The sequence below is a fragment of the Suricata suricatta genome, chromosome 14 (assembly GCF_006229205.1).
Source record: "Suricata suricatta isolate VVHF042 chromosome 14, meerkat_22Aug2017_6uvM2_HiC, whole genome shotgun sequence".
NCBI classification, from domain to species: domain Eukaryota; kingdom Metazoa; phylum Chordata; class Mammalia; order Carnivora; family Herpestidae; genus Suricata; species Suricata suricatta.
In genome coordinates, this window is record NC_043713.1 from 26775597 (window position 1) to 26797295 (window position 21699).

Genomic DNA, 21699 nt, shown 5'->3' on the forward strand with positions numbered 1-21699 from the left:
TGGCTGTCTCTGTGTAGCTCTTTGCCTGTACAACTCTTTGGAAAGATAACTTAATGAACTCTATAAGAAAATTCCAAATTTTGTCCTTACACTGCAGACCTTCTCAACACACAAGTCAGAGAGAAACAACATTAAAAAGTAGTGACTAAATCATCATGGCAAACATTTTTTTGTATTTAAAAGAAATAATGTAGCTACATTTTTTAAAACAAATCATTTTACTTTTTATTTTTATTTTTTAGAGAAAGTGTGCACGCACAAGGGGGATGGGGGGAGGGGTAGAGAGAGAATATCTTAAGCAACCTTCAGGCTCAGCACGGAGCCCAACACAGAGCTTGAATCTATGACCCCAGACTCATGACCTGACTAGAAATCAAGAATCAGATGCTCAACCAACTGAGCTACCGAGGCACCCCAATGCAGTTGCTTTTTAAATCACAAATCTACTGGGCAAGAACTACTCCTGAGCCAATTTGCAGCACATTAAAGGAAATTATTACATATTGGATGACAATGGCATAGTAGGTATAAAAAAGGCTAATATCTCAAGTTGCTATCCACTTAGCTTTATAGCAAGTAGTAAATCATTACCTTTTATTTAGGGTTTTCAGTAATAATGTTTAAAAAAAACTTTAGGGGCACCTGGGTGGCTCAGTGGGTTAAGCATCCGGCTTCAGCTCAGGTCATGATCTCATGGTTCATGGGTTCGAGACCCGCGTCGGGCTCTGTGCTGACAGCTAGCTCAGAGCCTAGAGCCTGTTTCCGATTCTGTATCTCCCTCTCTCTCTCTGACCCTCCCCTGCTCCCGCTGTCTCTCTGTCTCTTAAGAAAAAAAAAAAAAAAAAACCTTTAAAAAGTAGGGCAAGAAGGGGGCCTGGGTGGCTCATTTGATTGAGCACCTGATCCCTGATTTTGGCTAGACTCCCCAGGGTTGTGGGATCAAGCCCCATGCAGGCTTTGTGCTGAACGTGGAGCCTGCTTAGGATTCTCTCTCTCCCTCTGCCCCTCCCCCAACTCATGTTCCCTCACTCTCTCTCTAAAGTAAATAAAAATTTTTAAAAAATGTTTAAGTAGGGTAAGAGAAGGTCAGAAATCTAAAATCTTATATAGTCCATACGAAACAGGTAAAACCAACCAGAACCTGACCAAATTTATCTCCTTCACAAGACTGATATATTGACTTTAAAGTGCTAATAATAGAAACATGGCCATTCTAGCCTAACTATAAAAAACCCTACCCTAAGAACAGGAAACAAGATTTCTGTTTCTCTGCACTATGACTAGTATTATGCACAAATCAAGATTATCATTCCTATTTTGGGGACGAGAACATACTCATAGCCTACCTTCTTGACAAGAAGGTCGATGGGGAAAAAACTATCATTTCTATATTAGTTTTAATTTCCTGAGGGGCTGGGGGACATTCTAAATAAATTTAGTTTACCACAATTACAAGCCTTTCACACCAAGAGTACTTCAGACTTCTGCTGGTCTTAGATTCATCTATATTTATGTTTATAGTGAGCTATAACTAGCAATACATGAAAATTAAGCCATTTTCAGATCCACTGATACAGTTTCCTAAATATGTCCAATGCAAGAGATACCTGGAGGTGATTACTAAAAACAGGTTTTCCAGACCCCATACCAGAGAAATCTAGGATTCTGAGTTTTTATTAGCACCCTAGGTAATTTTTACACTCAGGTCAAGTACAGGACATTCTTGTATCCAGAGCAACTCATTCCAGGGTAGAACAATAAATTAGCAATTCATGGATTAGGTCCTTTAGTCACCTCCTTCCTTACTCAGCCTATTTCATCATAAATACATTAACATAATGCCCGCTAGCATTCCTGAGGGCCTATGTGCTGTATTCTTTTTTTTTTTTTAATTTTTATTTATTTTTGAGAGACAGAGAGAGACAGAGCACGAATGGGGGAGAAGCAGAGAGAGGGAGACAACAGAATCCGAAGCAGGCTCCAGGCTCTGTGCTGACAGAGCCTGATGCAGGGCTCGGACCCATAAACCGTGAAATCATGATCTGAGCCAAAGCTAGACGGATGCTTAACTGACTGAGCCACCTAGGCGGCCTGCTGCTGTATTCTGTACTAAGTACATTATAGATATTATTTTACCTAGTGGGAACAATAACCTTTTGGGGTGCATACTAATTTTAGCCTGTCTCCGCAGACAGGAAAAACAACGGTCATCTATCCGAGCTCACACAGTATGTGAGCGGCTGCTGGTTCAAACCAGGATGTTCGCTGGCAGCAGCTGCCACCTACTGCACTGTCCGATCCCAGCATCAACCAAGAAAAACGAAAACACATGGCAAGAGGTGAAATGGAAAGTTTAGGTCTTTTATTGACCAGTGGCTCTCCCAATGTCAATTCTTTTCCTTGGTTAAAACTAAAGAGAAAAAACTCTTTTGCATATAAGAATATCATCTAATTGCTTGGAAAAGGAGGCAAGCTACTCTATCTCAAATGATTAGGTACAAGATCCTAAACAGAGTGGGGCTGCAGACCTGCTGAGATGCTGCTATTGATTAACCTTGGAATAGTCAAGTCAGTGACTGGGTTTTATTTTGGTGGGAGGGACAGTAGGACAACTCAAATTAACCATCAGAACTTTTTTCTTAAACTAAAACCACAAGTCTCATTGATGCTAATAGTTCAAATTTCAAAACTACCAAATTGGCCAGCAAGCATAAATTCTGCTAACATTTTGTTGTGGCACTGTAAATATATTCAAAATCCCACTATGACAACTATATCAAGACTAGAGAATATTATTAAATTTTCTTTGTTATTCACATGTCTGAATTGCCAAATTTAGAAAAAAGACTTTCATGAGCCAATAAATGGCTTATAAGAAAATGTCATAAGGATCTGTTGAACAGTGATGACCATGTCTTATGATATACAAAAATCTACACAATTTATGGCCCAATACACACACGTGTTCTCTCTATGTATTATATCCTAAAGAAATTAATCACACACATGTATCAAGAGACATACAAGAAATGTTAATGGTTGAGCATCATTTGGAACAGCACCCTAAATGTCCAAAAAGAGAATGAGTAAGTCAATTGTGATATATTCATACAGTGAATACTAAATAGATGAATGAACTAGACCCATACTTTTCATCAAGAACAAAACTCAAAATGTTGAAAGAAAGTTACAAATTATTACCTTCTATGTAACACCAATTAATATTAAAACATGCTTGTTTACAGATATATAACAAATGCAATAAAAATGTAAAGAAATACACAGAATACCAACATCAAATACTAAATTCAGGGCAGCTTTGGGGTGCAGAGGAAAAGAAAGGAGAACAGAGTTGAAGACATGGGTGTTTCCCTCCTCATATATTTTTGTCACATTTCTTTTTTTAATGTTTATTTATTTTTGAGGGGGGGGGAGGGAGGGAGGGAGGGAAGGGATGGGAAGGAAGGAGGAAGGGAAGGAAGAAGGAGGGGAGGGGCAGAGAGAGAGGAAAACCGGTTCCAGGCTCTGAGCTGTCAGCACAGAGGCCAACGCAGGGCTCGAACCATGAGATTATAACCTGAGCTAAAGTCAGGCATTTAACCGAATGAGCCACCCAGGCACCCCTGTCACATTTCATTTCGTACGAATGATGTTAAGTACCTGAGTGATATACTCTTAAAATTTTTTTATGACTGAAGAGTATCTGGGTGGCTCAGTTAGTTAAAAGGTTAAGTGGTTAAGCTTAAGTGTCCAACTCTTGATTTTGGCGCAGGTCATGATTTCACGGCTTTGGAGTTCGAGCCCCATATTAAGCTCCATGCTGATAATGTGCTCTTTCTCTCTCTCTCGCTCTCTCTCTCTCTCCCTCTCTCTGCCTCTCTCTCTTAAAATAAACAAACTTAAAAAACATTTTTGTGGGGCGCCTGGGTGGCTCAGATGGTTAAGCGTCCAGCTTCGGGTCAGGTCATGATCTCATGGTTCGTGGGTTCAAGCCCCGCGTCGGGCTCTGTGCTGACAGCTAGCTCAGTGCCTGGAGTCTTCTTTGGATTCTGTGTCTCCCTATCTCTCTGACCCTCCCCTGCTTGCACTGTCTCTGTCTCTCAAAAAAAAAAGAAAGAAAGAAAGAAAAATTTTTTTAAAAAACATTTTTTGTGTTACTGAAATTAGAAAAAAAAAACAATCAAAAATAGAATTAAGTACACAAAGGCTAGTGATGTTTTAAACAACCAAGCTAACAATTACTTGAATCTTAAATGTGATGCTATCCCCAATGCTGGTAACTTTAAGGATACTTTAAGACCCTAGAACCTGCATTATTAGGTTGAAGTATCTGAAACTGCTGGGTTTGTTACAGGTCAAAAAGTCAAATATTAAAAATTCCACATGGTTTAAACTAATTTTAAAACTCTACAAAAAACAAAAATTAAATTGTGATGTTTTCTCCAAGAATTTACTATACAGTGGTCTACATTCTAATGGAAAGACTAAGAAACAGGGAAATAAATCTGAAATAGAATGGGTCATTTGTCAACAGATAAAAATGAAGATAAATTTTCCAGTGTACATAACAAATTACATAACTTAGAAACACATATGGTCAAACTACTGTCCTCTGATATAAAATATTACTGCTTAATTTTATAAGTACTTATACATATTAATAAATCCTTAAAAGATCCTTGTTGGGCAAAGCAAGTCTTTATACATATAAAAATTGAAGTCCAGAGGAAAAACATCTTGTCCAAGGTCAAGGTCAAATAGATAGCAATCTAAACATACTTAAAACTAAATCTAGGTCCTGCTCCAAAATTAGTCACAATAAATTAATCCGAAGTTCAACAAGAGAGTTCTATTTTGTTCCAATCAAAGATTATGAAAGGAAGAATTAAGGACAATGATCTGTGGAGTTCTGTCTCCTTTTTTATTTCTTAACAATTTCAATATAAAAAGTTCTAAGCCCACTATTATTTTTGTAAAACTCATTTGCCATAAACATATTTCAGGTAGTGATTTACAGGATTCATTCATAAAAGCCAAGGCAATTTATGACTTAACTACAAAACTATAATCCTTCTGTAGCACTAAAGAAAATACACACTACAAAAGTAGTCTCTCAATCCCCTTCGCCTCTTAAGAACTAGAGCATTAAGAAAAAGGTTTAAATGAGTAAGAATGTTGAAAAAGTATGGAGGAACACACTGCAGGAGAGTAGGAGGCACTGGGCAAAGAAAGTCTTCAAAAGTAATGCAATGTTTTTTTTAGTGAATAAATATCACTCTTCAGAAGTATTACAGAGCCCAGGTAAATTATGCAAGACAGGGATAGAGACTTTCCTGAGACACAAGAAGCAGAAACTGAAAGAAAAGGGTTGGAGAAGACAAACATGAGAAACTAGTGGAGCGGGGACAGGGACACCAGCACCCCTAGAAGCAGAAGAAACAGTGCAGCCCTGCATAGGAGCAACCCCAGGGGGCAAGTTTAATCAGCTCCCTCTCCAAACTACAAAGCTGCCATACAGATTAAGTGAGGGGAAACCCTGGAGAAGGAGAGGGTAGGTGAGTATTAAGGTCATCTGGGTGGTTTTTAACATATGTTAAACATTTTTAACCCAAGAAATAGGTCTACTGAAATCTACCTATGCTTACAATTAATTCTCATTTTTGCTTCCTTCAGGTTAGGAAAGATGAATGACAAACATGCTACCCACATCTCCTCTTCAGTTATAAAGAGCACCCTGGAGAGTCCCAATCACCTAATGCCAGATGTCTCTAGTTGGCCTGCTCTCCTCAGCAGGGTCCACTACCAGGAAAACAGCTGCCAGGACACATGCACAGAACACCATTAGAGAAGGGGGAGGGGAGGGAGACCAACCTGCCTCCGCATTCAGCTCCTCTAGAAGCCCGCTGGTCCTCCAGGTAGCTCCTGTGTCCTGGCCTCCTACAGAATTACTGTGCTCTTGAACTACTGCAGCCGCCAATAAATTGTCCACATTTACCACTTCTGGGTCAGAGCTGGTGTCAGACATATCATAATGAGCTACAACTGGAGGTCCATCTAGGGAGGAAAGAAAATGTATACTTGTATCTAACTTGTGGGGTGAAAAATACTTCTGCAACTAAGAGCCCTCTAAATGCGAGTTGCCTTTATCTTATTACTCTACCTGGTCAGAAAAGCTGCACTTTATACATCTAATATTTTGTACATGATGTGAAAGTAGAAAAGATAACCCAAGCTTATAAGATGAGGGACACATTTGAAAAGGAGAAAGGGAGCATTATTATGAAGAACAGAAGACAAGACTGTACTGAACAAAGTTACACTGAATCCTCATCATACTCCTAAAGAGCAAAAGATTATGAAAAAGGAGAAGACTCCACAGAGAAAGTGAAACTGATTATTTTAAGGAAAAAAAACTGATGCAAACTTTTAAACTCAATTTAGTTTTTAAGAGAATGAATCTAGTTCTTTCTCTTAGTAGCTAATAATTAAAAGTCACTATTAGATTCAAAGAATATCAAATACATATTTTTCTATTCTAAAGAAATAAAGTTAACTTTAAGAGCTCTACTTGAGCTCTTTATGTCCAATAAAGCCCTTTAAAACTACCAGAGTTAGGGGCACCTGCGTGGTTCAGTCGGTTAAGCATCCGACTCGGTTTTGGCTCAGGTCATGATCTCACGGTTGGTGGGATCTCATGGGATCAAGCCCTGTGTTGGGCTCCATGCTGAGCGGGGAGCCTGCCTGGGATTCTCTCTCCCTTTCTCTCTGCCCCTCTCCCACTTGTGTTCTCTCTCTCAAAATTAATAAACTTTAAAAATTAAAAATATCAGGGGTGTTATGCATTTTATAGCATTCTACAAAAAGACAATATCCACAAAATCCACCTTCAGGATTTTGCTTTGGATGTCTTATTAGGAATATTTAAGTTGTCTCTTCCCTGAGAAAGACAACCAGTTCACATTCTAAGGCAATGATATGCAACTTTATAGGTTATTTTAGAGGAAGATATTAAAGTTCTAACTGAAAAATAAAAGATCCCATCTATCTCCAAATCACCCTAACTAGCTGAATAAAGCCGCTGAGTTCCCAAGTAATTTAACTGCAGTGATTCATGCTAAAATAACTCAATAATCATGCTTGTATAGTAGATACGTGCTTTAAAATACTAATGCTACCCTTTTTCTAATACAAAAAACAAAGAGTGTTCATTCAATTATGAAATACATCCCTACTACCATCTCCATTTTAGAATAAAGCAGAAATAAAGGACTGCAGTTTCTTCCCCAACACCTATTTATGAAGTGTAGGCAAATTATTTCTTTCCATAAAGATTTTTTAATATCAAGACGGTTTTACATTCAACACACCTATTTTATGAAACTCTTGACTATGAAGGAATACATATGCCAATGAATCATTAAAATAGAACACAATGAAAGATTAGTTTTAATACAAACATCCATTGTGTGAATTGTGACTGAAGAAAACATGGAACACATTTGGGGTATTTAGCCCTTAAAGCAAAGGTCCCAAACCAAAGGCTTATGTAGCAACATTTTTAAAATAAAAATGACCAAATAAAAGCAAACAAGTTGTTAAGTGCCACTGTATAAGAACAGACATGTCACAATATGAAATTCTGACGATCATGACAAATTCAGTTGACTACTTAACAATAATTTCCAATTCCCCCCAAAGGGTAAATCAAGTTCATAAAATTCAATAGTGTAACCTTGGGTCAGTCGGTAATGGATTTTAGCTCAAATAGCAAAGAATTAGCTTATGTTTGATGTTTTTTCTTTTCTAAAAAAGAAAAGAAAGCTCTATTATATATGGAATTCTCGTCAGAGTTCAAAATGATTATTATGGAATCAAGATACTGTGTGATGTCCAAATACTTGGGTGCAGAAGATATGAAGGTCAAGTACAATATTGACTATTTGACCAAATGTTCTATTTTTAAAAGGGCTTTAGATAAGTGTTGTTTTGCAAAAAAAGTAATGATTTTAAAATTTATACCACTAACACCATTCACAACCTCTTGCTGTCATATCCCTCCTCCCTACAACCACCAAATTGAGGCATTAGGTCAACAGTCAAGTCAAAATTGTACCACTCCTACATGTAGAATCATGCAAAGAGCAGAGTTATATATGTACATGCAGAGTTAACGTCACCTACCCATGGAAATAACTTGTCTGAAAGTCTTCATCAGTAGGAAATACAAGCATAAACTTGTTATCTGGCTTCATTCTTGTATCTTCCATATTTCCAAACAGCACACCTTATAGCTTAGCTTAAATTTAGTATTCATCATAAACAAAGACAGTAATATTTTCATACTTTAATTACACTCAGAAGTTAAAGTAAATTATTACCAGTGTCATTTCTCATTTCCAGTATATCCAAACAATGACAAGTCAATACTATACAAACTTTAATAAAGTAAAGGAATGGCTGCCTTTCCATCTTTCTTCCAATAAGAAACCGTAATTAAGGATCTTGTGTTCCAAAGTCATCTTACACTTATCATTACCAAACCAAGATGAAATAAGGTAGGTTTAAAGCACTTAGTTAGCATCGGGGCTTGGACTTTAAACCACTAAGTTAATACAAGCTAACTGATGGTGATAATTTGTGATATTCTTTTTAAAGTGATTCTTGCTGCACAAAAGAATTAAGAGGTTAAGATCCTGTAGTAATTTCAACTGTCTTTTAAAAGAAAGAAAGCTACTGAGAAGGAGCTAGGAAAATTCAGCATATTAATAAGAAAAGCAGCAACTATGCTCCCAATTTGACCCTAACAATTCATAACAGGATGGAATAAACATGGAGATACTGTCTTCTCTCCCACTTGATTATTTCTCTATACTGCGAAAACAAATGCACTGCTACTAAGATTACTTTCACTTTCAAAAGCATCAAAACAGTCACTTCAAGTAAAGTGATACATGGAAACATTTCCAATTTAAAAATTAATCATTAATGTAAGCACATTCCATGTCCCATTTAAGGACTAGCCAAACTACACATTTTCCCATCTGCTGAACTTGATGTCTGTCACAATCTTGTAACGTAAATTTATAATAATGACTTCCTAGTTTTTCTACAATCCTTAAAAACATATCTCTATAAAGGTAAATGTAACAGAATTAGTTAATAACTAATTAACCTGTGGTTAATCAAAGTGTTGTTTCTCCCCCTGAATCCAAGACTGAAAATTTTGCTGCTCATTACAATTATAAGGCAAAAAACTAAAAATCAAGCAATCCACTGACTTTTTAAGAACATCAATTCATCCACTTTATGCTAGAAATAGGTTTGTGCCCTCTCAATTACACCCTAGCCTACATACAGGTTCTAACTTTTCAAATAATAAAATACAGATGCATCTGTGTCGTGACACATTTCTGACATAGTGGTTTATACTCTTTTGTGGCCCGTAAGCCTTCTCTACTACTGTCAAGTGTTTTAATTTTATGAATTGGTTTTCTTTCAATCAATTATGTTCTTTAAAAAATGTTCTTTTAAATGTCACTGAAAGAATATAAAGCAAACAAAAAGGCAAAACAAGACCAGCATCCTTTACTGCGTTTAACCCTGACAAACCTCTTTTAGAATTTCACTACCGAAAGCACAGAATTTTAAAATTATATAAGGGAATACATAATTTACCACTCGTTTTACAGCTGAGAGATCTGAGTCCTAGTTAGGTGGAACCAGAAATGAATTACATTGCAGTTGTTCAGTGTTGACGGAACTGGGAGTATACAAGAGACTGGGGGCAGCACAGGAAGTACATGCAGATTTGGGCAGCAAACATACAGGTTCAAGTCCTGCCTACTACTACTTAGCTGTATGACTCATTTCTTCACAGGGTTATGGCAAGAGTTAATGATGACATGCCAGCGGAATACTGGTCCACTGCCCCATCTTTCCACTATAATTAGCACCTGCCCTACTTTTTTGGTTTGCTTACCTTTACATGTAAATTCTACTCTACAGAGCCTACATGCAAGAAGCCTTGAGAAAATAGGCACCTGGGTGGCTTAGTTGGTTATATGTGTCCAACTCTTGATTTTGGCTCAGGTCATGAGATCGAGCCCCCCAATGGGCTCTGTGCCAACAATGTGAAGCCTGCTTGGGATTCTCTCTTTCCTTCTCTCTCTGCCCCTCTTCCCTCTATCAAAATAAATACATTTTATTAAAAAAAAAAAAAAAAGGCAGCAGCAGAAGCAGCAGCTATGAGAAAATATCCCTGCCTGGGCTGGTGCCTCATGCTGTTGACAGACTTAACCCCACTTGTTAAATAAATGCTTTGCTAGGATTACTGAGATCTTCACAAACGGGGCTTCTGTACTTTTATTTTTGTCTTAAGTGTAATGTCAGCTTAGGTGTGTTCATATAAAAGTGTTTCAAAGCCAAAGACAGGCCATTTTTGGATTATTTCATATTTTTCATTTTCCTTGCCTACAGAGCCTCCCACTAACACAAGTGTCAGTCTCTCAGTATGAGGTCTAATTAGATCTGAAAGACAGGAATTCCTTAAAGTATCCCAGACACCCTAAAATGCCACTCCTCCTCTCTCTCTCTCTCTCTCTCTCTCTCTCTCTCTCTCTCTCTAATGGTTAAGTCTTAGGCCCAAGGAAAGGTGGGGCAATGGCCCAAGAAACGCTTTGCCCCTTCAACTCCCATTTCTAGGACTACGATAATATACAGCAACACCAGAGAAATTTCCTTCTGTCCTCCCTAGTATAGCCGATCTCCTGAAACCCCTCACTAGGAGAGGAAAAACTGTACCTTGTTACTGCCAAACGACCTCATATACGCTCTACCACCACAGTCACTAAAGGGCCTATGCCCTGTGCCGTTATTCACATCAAGAGAAAGGCAGAAATCACACTTGGCCTCAATCCAGATTCAAAAAAGTTACACCTGAAAGAAGGATTCTTGGGAATATCTAGCCAAGGGGTCTAATAAGCAGGGAGCGTGTACGTGTGTGGTGGCCAGGTACGGGGATGGAGTGGGGGGGAATAAGGAATTGAGGGGAAGGGCAAACCTCAAGAGCTGCAGAAGGAAATCTGCATTTTGACAGAACCTACCCAAGAAAAAGGGCATTTTCATTACATGCCAAAATACTTACCAAGATGAAAATTTATGCTTGCAAATGAGAAAAAATACTTGAAAATACTAATGCTATATTTTTATTATTATCAATCAAAAACATATATGCACACATGCGAAAAAATAAAAAGTAGTCATTTTCAAAGCAGCTGTTGAAAAAGACGAATAATTACACCTACCAGAAAAAAAAAGCTATACAGAAAAGTGTCATCTCTAGAAAAAGGGTTTAAATACCAAACACTGTGTATCTTTTCTCCAGAATAATATTAAATGCTAGTTCAGTAAAAAGAAAAATGTTTGAGAAAACAAGAGCTAAATGGAAATTAAATGCAGCAACACACAATGAAACTTTATGTTTAGGCATTAAGTAATTTTCATTTTTTTAATTAAATTTTTTGTTTTTGAATTAAATATTTGTTTTTGAAGTAGTCTCTATACCCAAAGTGGGGTGTCGCATGCTCCACCGACTGAGCCAGCCAGGTGCCTAGTAATAAGTCATTTTCAAAATAAAACCGAATCCGTTTTTGTACTTTTTCCATTATACTCATTTCAATTATTAAAATCTTAGACATTATAAAGCTTGCAAGGTGGAATTAAAGTTTTAAGGATTACATCTGTCCTTTTATCATACTAGTAAATAATAGGTCATTTTGTCCACAGGAAATTTACCCATGATACCAATTAAGAGTTAATTTTGAGAGGATCAAAGTGAGGTAAAAGCAAATACTCAAGATTATCGGAGTAGTCAGAAGGCTGATCTCAAGAAAGAAAATTTAATTTTAACATCTCACCACTAACTACAAAGTTGGGAAAACTGGGAGGTTATTCATAAGATAACTCAGGTCATCTGTCTGGATACCAACAAAACCTAAAAATTCAGAAAACAGGGCACCTGAAGAGGTCACCATCTTTAAATTTATCTTCCTATTTCAGAAACAAACTCATGACCTACCGCTTTGAGGATTCAGAGAACAAAACTAAAGTTATCTGTACTGTGTACACAAAGAAAACAAAAATTAGATATGATTTTAGCCACATCTCCATGTCTATGATCCCTGTTAAAGATACCTCCATTCCAGCTTTCTGCTTACTCCTTGAAGTAGTCTAAGTTCTGCTCTTTTCCAAATATTCCTCAATTTTCAATAGGATAATTCAGCAGGACATGTAGAAAAAAAGAATCTCAAACTTTTGTGTTAACACTGATATTATTACCTTTCAATATAGCAATTTCAAAAAACCTGAAAATTATCTCAAAAACATCACGTGAAATCTGTTAATTATTCTGACCAGAAACTAGTATCATTTCATTATGGAAAGGCAGGTTTCTTGACTCCCAAACACCTAATGTGAATTAACTGGTAGAAAATCACTAACAACCAATGCTGTCCTCAACAGAGTAACAAGAAACATTTCTTTTTTAAAACTTTTATTTGTCTAGATTAATTGTTACACTTCAAATGCAGTTAGGTAAAATATATAAAGAAAGTGCAATAAAATAAAAGTCAGTTATTTGATAACATTCTTCCCAAATCTTAATGTTATTAAGATTTCATTGCCAAAGAATACACTTCCTCATAGATTATTACTCCTTCATTTTTTAGGATGCCTTCTATTTTATGTTGTGGTAAATTTAATATAATTTTAAGAAGATCTATTCAATGCTAGTAATAATAGTTTGTTTTCAATGCCCAGCAACTTTCCTAAACTTCAGAGAAATTAAAAACAGCAATCAAGAAAAAAAATGAAGTGCAGAAACTCCAAAGCTATTCACATTGTGTACGCCTCATGTAATATACAACTGTTGTGGACAAAATAAAAAGACAAGTTTCTTAGCTGTACAATTATTAAGGACATAGACACCATTTAGGAGAGGATTTTGAGAATTTTTCTTTGTGAACAATTTATATTTTAAAAATTTTAAGTTTAATAAATTTGCTCCAACTGTTTTGATGCTATATTTTCTAACGTGACATTCCACAAAATCTCTTTCACTGTGCCCTCACTGTATCATTTAAATAATTCAAACAGGAGAAAGGGAAATAAATATAAGCTAAACAAACTGTAACAGGTACAATTACTTTAAAAGGTCACCTTCTATAAGTCAGCTTGCCTATAGCGTGTTATTTTAGACAAATGACAGGAAGAAACCTGTTTGCCCTCTTACCTATAACTTTCATTTAGCTGTACCATTAGGCAAATTCAGCTGGATATTAAAAATGAAAATTATCAGTAATATCAATTTGGGTGCTTTATTTGCTCTACAAAAGAATTCACTATAGCATTTCTTCCATTAACAGATTTAATCATTTAAAATTATTTAATTTCTAATATTCTAACTTGCATACAAATTTTAAGTAATAAATTTTATGTAAATTGAGATATACTTAGACTCAGACTCTGCTGTTAAATCTACATAACAGTGTAGAATGACAAAAGCAATGAAGCAAAATTAATTATTCTACTCAGTCTGCTAGTGAAGTAAACAAGAGACCAAAAACCTTTACACTGCAAAAATAAAATCCATAGAGTAATTTTTTTCTCCAATGTTATCACTCCAACTAGGTTTATATGTGGGCAACTCTTATATACATGAATGGATTATTATATTAATAAAAACCCCTATAGACTATTCCATTGTTGTCTGTCTCCAACAACTTGTCAAATGTAACATTAACAAAAAATAAAAATTAGTTATATCAGAAGGCGGGCATATGTGCGTGCATTCGGGCACAAACACCCACACACACATGTATGTACACACATACGCACACTGTGAGATAAGGCTCATTCTTCTGACTTGGTAACAAGAAAAAAGGCCTTTTCTCTTGGAGCTCCAAAAATGATAGAATCCTTTATTCTAAGTTGAAAAAAAACCACTTCATACAAAATATCAAATCTTAAAGATTTTCACTGTGTTGTGTTCTAAATTAAAATTTTATTTGGGCTTTTATTACACTCATTTTTAATGATGCGTACAAAATATGCATCAATGCAATTAAGAGAGTTATTATCTAACGGGTGGCTCAAATAAACAGATCGTTCTAGTCTGGTTAAATGCTCTTAAAATGATTAAAAATCTAATGTCCTACAACACTGAGTTAGTACAAACTAGAGAGAAAGTAGTCTGAAGACAGATTATCAGAAAACACATTTACCTTTAGTGAGGGGATAATGCCCCCTTTTAAATATCATGACCTAACTCCATGTGTACATATTAGAGAAATGAGATTTTATTCTTAAATAAAAAGTATTTCAATGACATCTAGAGTAATGTTTTAGGTTGAAATAAGTTTCTTCCCAGCATTAACCCTTTATATATTACAAAAGGGTCCAAATAGGATACATTCCTTATCCTTCTTAACATTCTAGGAAAATTAAGGGAATTCAAGAGAAATTAGGGAAGACCACTAGGCACTTCTCAAACAATATGTACATGTACATAAAAATGCCACCACATAATCCATAAGCAATTCCCACTTTTTAGTTTAGTGCTTATACATGTAATAGTCCCCCTTTAACCACAGTTTCACTGCCACGATATCAGTTACTGTCAGTCAACAACGGTCCAGTCGCAGATGATCCTCCTCCTGACAAATGGTCAGGAGGTCAAAAGCAGCCTAACACTACATCACAGTGTCTGTATCATTCACCTCACTTCTTCTCCTCACATACACATTTTATCACCTCACATCATCACAAGAAGGGTAAGTAGAAGTACAATAAAATATTCTGAGAGACCACATTCACAAAGTTTTTATTACAATATATTGTTATAATTGTTCTATTTTATTATTGTTGTTGTTCATCTCTTACTGTGCCTAATCTATAGATTTAGACCTCATCATAGTTTGTATAGGAAAGAACATAGTATTTATAGGGTTCGGTACTATCTGTGGTCTCAGGCATCCACTGGGGTCTTGGAACATAACCCCCAGAGATAAGGGAGTATAATCTTAGGGATAGAAGCTTTGCCTCACTGAAGGAGAATTCAATAATCCAAAACAGCAGTTATGTTTTAAAAAGTTCAATACTGGATACTTCTGCAAATATATATGATACAGAAATAAAATTTTTTGAAAGAGGAAATTTTTTCATTGTGCAATCTGGACAAGGTGTAACCATTTTAATGGACAACTCATATAAAAACTTACTGTTTTTCAAAATAATATTCCCTATGACAGTTACACATTTTCATTATCAAGGCACTGTGAGAAACTAAAAAATCAGGATAAATTTTTTATGTGTGTTTCTGCTTCAAAATTATTCTTAAGGTTAAACACTCCAAACCACAAAGTGTCAAATTATACTTCAGAATAAATTTTAGTATCTGAAATACAGTCTATGAATTAAATCAATACATTCTGGTGTTCCCTTTCTACCAAAACCTCTACTTCTTTATCCAAAATTATGTAGGAAGATTTCCCAAAATTATTGTTTAACATCTTCTCATATGTCCTACATATCTTTCTTTACCTAGACTATCAATTATTAATACCTACATTTGAAGGTGCCTGCCTGGGTGACTCAGTTGGTTAAGCATCTGACTCTTGAGTTTGGCTCGGGTCATAATCTGTGTGGTTCCTGGGTTCGAGCCCCGTGTCAGCGCGTGGAGTCTGCTTGGGATTCTCTGTCTCCTTCCTCTCTCTGGCCCTTCTCCCTCACAAAATAAACAAATAAAACCTATGTTTGATAGTTCTATTCCACAAATACTTTTTATTTTTCTCTTAAAGTCAAAAATATATATCTATAAACTTTTTGCTCAATTATCTAATTAACAAAAACTAGAATATATCCAGTCAACACTAGGAATAACTTGTCTGTGTTCTTGAAAGATGAATTCATATTTTCTATTTTAAAAATAAAAGGCATCAGCACATGCTTAATATATCAAATAGTAAATCATGAAACAAAAAAGAAATCTACTAAGTACTTGAAACTGTCTATACATGCATAGAAAAGTAGTCATGTTAACATGCAGAAGTTAACTTCTTAAATTTATTTTTTTAATTGGTTCCACGCCCAGTGTGGGGTTTGAACTCACGGCTCTGAAATCAAGAGTTGCATGCTCTACTGACTGAGCCAGCCAGGCACCCCTATATTGACATTTTTTATGTCTAAAACTCCACGTCTAGTAAAATCAGTGATCCCAGGAAGAAACTGAAGACAGAACAAACTTCCCTGAAAGTATCTCAAATTCAAATAATGAATGCAGATTAGTTAAAACCTAGTCAGTCATCCCAAACCAATATGTTCTTCCTGTTGATATAAAACTTAATCTAAAAATAATACTAGCTCAAGTAATTTACAAATGTTGTACTATATCATTTCAGAGAAAAATACAGCAGTTATTATAAACTCCTATGATAGTTTATGTTGAAAATTCATTCTAACGTGATGTAAGGGCTTAGCTGATGTTAAGAAATTTATTGCAAGTCGCACTGGTGTTCAAACCTTACCCCTATTCGTCAAATATCAAGTCAGGAAATCTGACCATCATTACACAATTAAGACACTTTTAATCTTTTTCATCAATTCTTACATACATTCTTCCAGAAGAACTAAGCCCATTAACAAGCCTCCCCTAAAGTTAACTCCCAATTCTCATCCATCAAGTTCTAAAAAGAAAAACCAAACCACCCAATTTATTTTTCAATTCAAAACTAGAAAGGGGAAAAAAGGTCGGCTTGGTCTATTAAAGTTAACTTAGAAGCTGCAAATATTTGGATAAAGAACCAAACAAAATATTCTAACAATTTTCTGAGTAAAGTTATACTGATAAATTACTAAAATAAAGGTCTTCATTGTTATATAAACCACCTGCCCTTCCTCTTACAAAACAGAATTAGTTTTTCCAATGTTGCAACTTCATTAAATATTAAAATAATTAACCTTTTTCATATTGAGAAGTTAGTAAGTTATAAATTTGAAGGGAAAAACCAATAAATTTTTATTGTAAGTATATCCAACAGAAACCAAAATTTTAAACAAAAACAGTGTTAGAAAAGTTACATATTCCTACTAAAAAATGTCATCCTAATCTAGTGGTTTCTCACCAACCGAGAAAAGATAAAATACCAGGATTTCCCAATCCCAGGCCACACATAAAAACAGCTATCATACTGCCAAGCCTTTCAATCCTGTGATATTTTCTCCCCTTTGACACACACTGGGCCCTTTAACTTGCCAAAGGGTCATTTATTTTCAGTCCCAGGATTAAAAAACAAAATTAAATTGGTAGTACATTAGCTAATACACTTAGTCACTAGTAACTTAAAAACCCATTCGGTACGTAGCCTTAATAGAGTGACCATTTCAACTATTTCCTCTAGGTACCCTTTACATCAAGGTACCAGACGATTTCACCAAATGATGTCTGCCACATTACTGCCTCGGGCAGTGAGCTTTAAGTTAATGCTCAAGATAAAAATTCATCTATGTAGCAATGAAAAGTCCTCAGGCAAGCAATCGAACTCCGTTCTTACCTGCTTCCTCTACAATAACTTGCATAGTAGGTACAGAGTATATATAGTCTCAAAAATTAATTCATTCTTCCTACATACAAATGTTAAAGTTATAATTCATTAAAGACTAGCAACAAATGCATTCATTAAATGACATATGGAAGAATGATATAAAAATGTTCATGCAGTGCATTTATGTTCTTCAGAGTGGGATTAATTACATGATTCCCTCCTTTGGAATCAGAAGAGAGTCAATAGTGTTTGAGGACAATAAATGCTAAGAGATTCGCAGAGAATTCACTACTTAACTATTTGGATTACCTAACATTCCCTATCTTATATCTTATTTATATTTTTGGCATGAAAAAAGCATAAAGATGGATCACTCCAATTATCGTGCAAATACAGTTCTATGTTCCAACCATATAGAATGAAACAAGCTAAAATTTATCCAACTCAGTGGTTTTGAATATTTTTTGAAAAAGAAACTGTTTACTATTATACTTTTTAAAACACCATCAAAAGAAACTTACAATAGGCAAAAGCATATTCCTTCTTACACAATCCAAAAAGAAGATAGTTAACACAATTGATTCTGTGATAGATTCAAAGGTTGTTCTGTAATATTCCCATTTTTGGTCAAGGTAACTGTAAAGCGTTATGTCTTTGGGAATTCTACTGTACTGTCAACATTTCGACAAGTCGCACAAGAACCAAATGGCTGCTGTGATAGTTCTTGGAAATCAGGCATCTGCATGGAAGCCCCTGACTGAGTGAGAAGAGTAATTCTTTGGACGACTAGTTGCATTTTAAGTTCCCTGGGTTCCACAGCTGCTTGCTCTCTTCACCAGCGTCAAGGTAAGTTAGCTCTTCCATCCACACGTGAAACTTCTCTGTCTGCCTCTGCATCTTGGAAAAACAGCTCATGGCCTCTTTTAGGACACTGCCTCTACAGTTCCTATCATACACAGCACCCCTGTCAAGTAATCCTGGAATTTCCCTGGGCGCTCCTTCAGTTCCCGCAGCACGACTGAAGTCAGGCTTCAAAGACATTGAAGCCGTTTGATAAAACATCATTAATTCAGAAAATCGTACTTTTATTAAGACATGCTTATTCAGGAAAATGGCTTAAGCGTTAAGAAGAAGAGCCATATAAAGGATGGAAAGCAGCACTTGAATTAACTAAATAAAAGTAAAGTAATTCCAAGAAAAATTAATACTACCATTTTTCACAGCTTCCATATTATTTGCCCAGTAACTTGTATTCTGTTACTATACAACTAATCATTAATCTGTAACAGTGGTTTTCAACCTTTGCTGCAAATAAAAACCTGGAGTGGTTTAACAAATACCAAACCTAGCGCTCCCAGGCATTGAAGGTTTGTTTTATTTTGTTTTGTTTTAAGCTCCCCATGTGATTTTATCATGTACAACCTTGATTGAGAACCACTGTATCCCTGAATATTTTCATGGTTTTGACTTTAAAATTCTAAAAGCTGTTTTCACAGCTGACCCATAATAAATCAGTATACAATTAATTCTGATTCTTATCAAATGCTCTTATATGAAGTTAAAAAATATTCCTTATAGAAAACCACATAGAGGATATACACAATCCATGTATATACCTCTGGGTCAGCTTTGTTACAAACCCTGGTCTATACAAGGTGCTAAAAGGTATGCCTTTAAAAAACAAAACAGAAACAAAAAAAGTTTTGCATTTCAGTTTAGGATATGCTACAAATCATATCCTCCTCCTCCTCTTAAAATCACATTAATGTCTGAGTTGTACTGCAGTCAAGAAACCTGTTTCCACATGGTCCATCACTTTTCCAAATGTGTAAACAGTCTACAGCTATTAATATCCAGTAAGAAGTCATTTCATGGGATTCCAGTTTAGGATATGCTCTTGTACATACACTGTTTTATCCTTAAACTAAGTAAGGTTATCTTTGGTCTGGATTGGATCCCATAGAGTTTGGGTTTCCAATAAAACTAATTACGCTGAACTCTTCATTTCTTTAGGGAACTACTAAAAATGTTACCTCCTCAAAAAATAAATAAAAAGTAAAACAATGTCACCTCTTTAGACCACTCGTGACTACTGTACTATCTAAAATAGCTTTTCAACCCCATTCCTAGTCACTCTTTGTCTCTCAGATCCTGCTTTCTTGTTATTTGTAGTATATATTCTGATAGCATACGATGAACCCACTTATTATCTGTCTTCTCCAAAGAGATGAAGTGGCATGACAGCAGAGACTTCATTCATGGCTGCACTCACATGCTACACCGCAGGTGCTCATATATTTGCTGAATAAATGAATGATGGAATTAGTTGACCTTGGCCTTATATGATCTACCTATACCAAGAAGTCTTACAAAGAACAGCCCTATGAAATGCTCTACAGAATTTATTCCAGGGTATTTCTGAAAATATGGTTCACTTTATGTCATAGTGGTTTTTTATGAAGATGCAAAAGAAAATTTTCCAGGTCTTAAGACGAAGAATAGCAGTGTTTCTCCTGGAAACTGAGAACGGTTTAATCAGTCATGCCACCTCTTTACAATGCCTAAAAGGCTACAGGAAGAATTTCTGGCCCATACTTAGCAAATAAAAACCTCATGGAGTTTATTATTCTTTAAGTTGATATTATTCCTTTTCCCCTGAGTATGACTCCATCCCTTGTCCTCACGTTTAAAAAAACCTTGTTTATACAAAAACATTCTCAAGAAGAACATACCTTTCCCTCAAATTTGTATTTGGCTTATGGAAACACTAAATGGAATTTAAAGAATATGACATTCTCTTTAAGCAGTTTATCCATTATAAGTGCTGGGGAAATTAAAATGTATGAATAGGAACTTAAGATTGCTACTTTGATCTTTTTCAGATTCTGGCACTAATTTTTCCAAAAACACTGAAAAATGGATATTTAAAAGCTAAATTCAGAAAATGGTGTAAGAATGCTTATGCTAGGGACAGTGAATTAAGTTGTGGCCTTGTAGAGAGGACTACCAACAATAAATACTAATAAATAAGACATTTTAATATCTTAAAATCAAGGACCAATTGATTATACATTTGTCAAGACCCACAGAATGTACAACAAGAGTGAACCAATGTAACTATGGACTCTAAATGATAATGATGTCAATGTAGGTTCATCACCATCTCGGGGAGGGGGGGCGGGGAGGGCGGGGCAGGGAATATATGGGAACTCTGTACCTTCCGCTCAATTTTACAATGAACCTAAAACTGCTCTAAAAAAAAAAATAGTCTATTTGGAAAAAAAAAAAAAACCGGGACCATATTCTCACTTTAAACACACGTTATGTCCTTTTATTAATACTAAGATATAGCCTACTTTGAGAAAAAGACTTACTGAAAGCAAAGCTTATGCTTTTGCATATACAAAGTTAATACAGGCACTCAACTTTAGGGATAGGAAAAGCAGGCCAAAAATAATACCTTAGTGCTTTAACATGAGATTACCAAAGGATAGCCACCAGTACGACTTCAAAGCTTCCAAATTTAAGATCACATTAACCAGACATTGTATAAAAGAGAAACAATACATGCTTTTAAAAACAATCACAGGGGGGGGGGGGAGAGAATAAAACAATCACTTAAATGGAATAAAAGAAAAAAGTACTTAGACTTGTTAAATTAATACAGAACTTTGCTACAGTTTTTATAACTAATAGGACTTTCAAAAACTACACTTCACTCTTCAGAACTTGGTACCCATTAGCAGTAACAGAACTCAACTGAGGCAGATTACCAGTTTCACAATGATTTTTAACTATGCAGAAGACAACATCACCACTTAACTGAGTAACTCTCAGCCTTGGCTGCTCACTGTAATCATCTAAAGAGCTTTAAAAATGCAAGATCTAGGGGCACCTGGGTGGCTCAGTTGGTTGAGCATTCAACTCTTGATTTCAACTCAAATCAGGATCCCACGATTGTGGGATGGAGCCCTGCATTGGACTCCATTCTAAGTGTGGAGCCTGCTTAGGATTCTTTCTCTATCTCCCTCTGCCCATCTCCCTAGCGCTCTCTCGCTCCTTCTCAAATTAAAAACAAAAACAAAACAAAACAAAAAAAGCA

The 21699-nt window shown here is 35.7% G+C and overlaps 1 protein-coding gene across 4 annotated transcripts in view; it reads right to left on the reverse strand.

The window, feature by feature from the left end:
* C14H18orf25 (chromosome 14 C18orf25 homolog) overlaps positions 1 to 21699 on the reverse strand; it is a 77957-nt gene that overhangs the window by 18463 nt on the left and 37795 nt on the right. For 2 of the 4 annotated variants that reach the window (XM_029921954.1, XM_029921953.1), the window contains exon 3: positions 5872 to 6054. The exons of the other annotated variants lie outside the window; for them this stretch is intronic. In XM_029921954.1, the coding sequence (XP_029777814.1) occupies positions 5872 to 6054 (183 nt within the window). The remainder of the gene's footprint in view (positions 1 to 5871; positions 6055 to 21699) is intronic. 4 annotated transcript variants of the gene reach the window in all.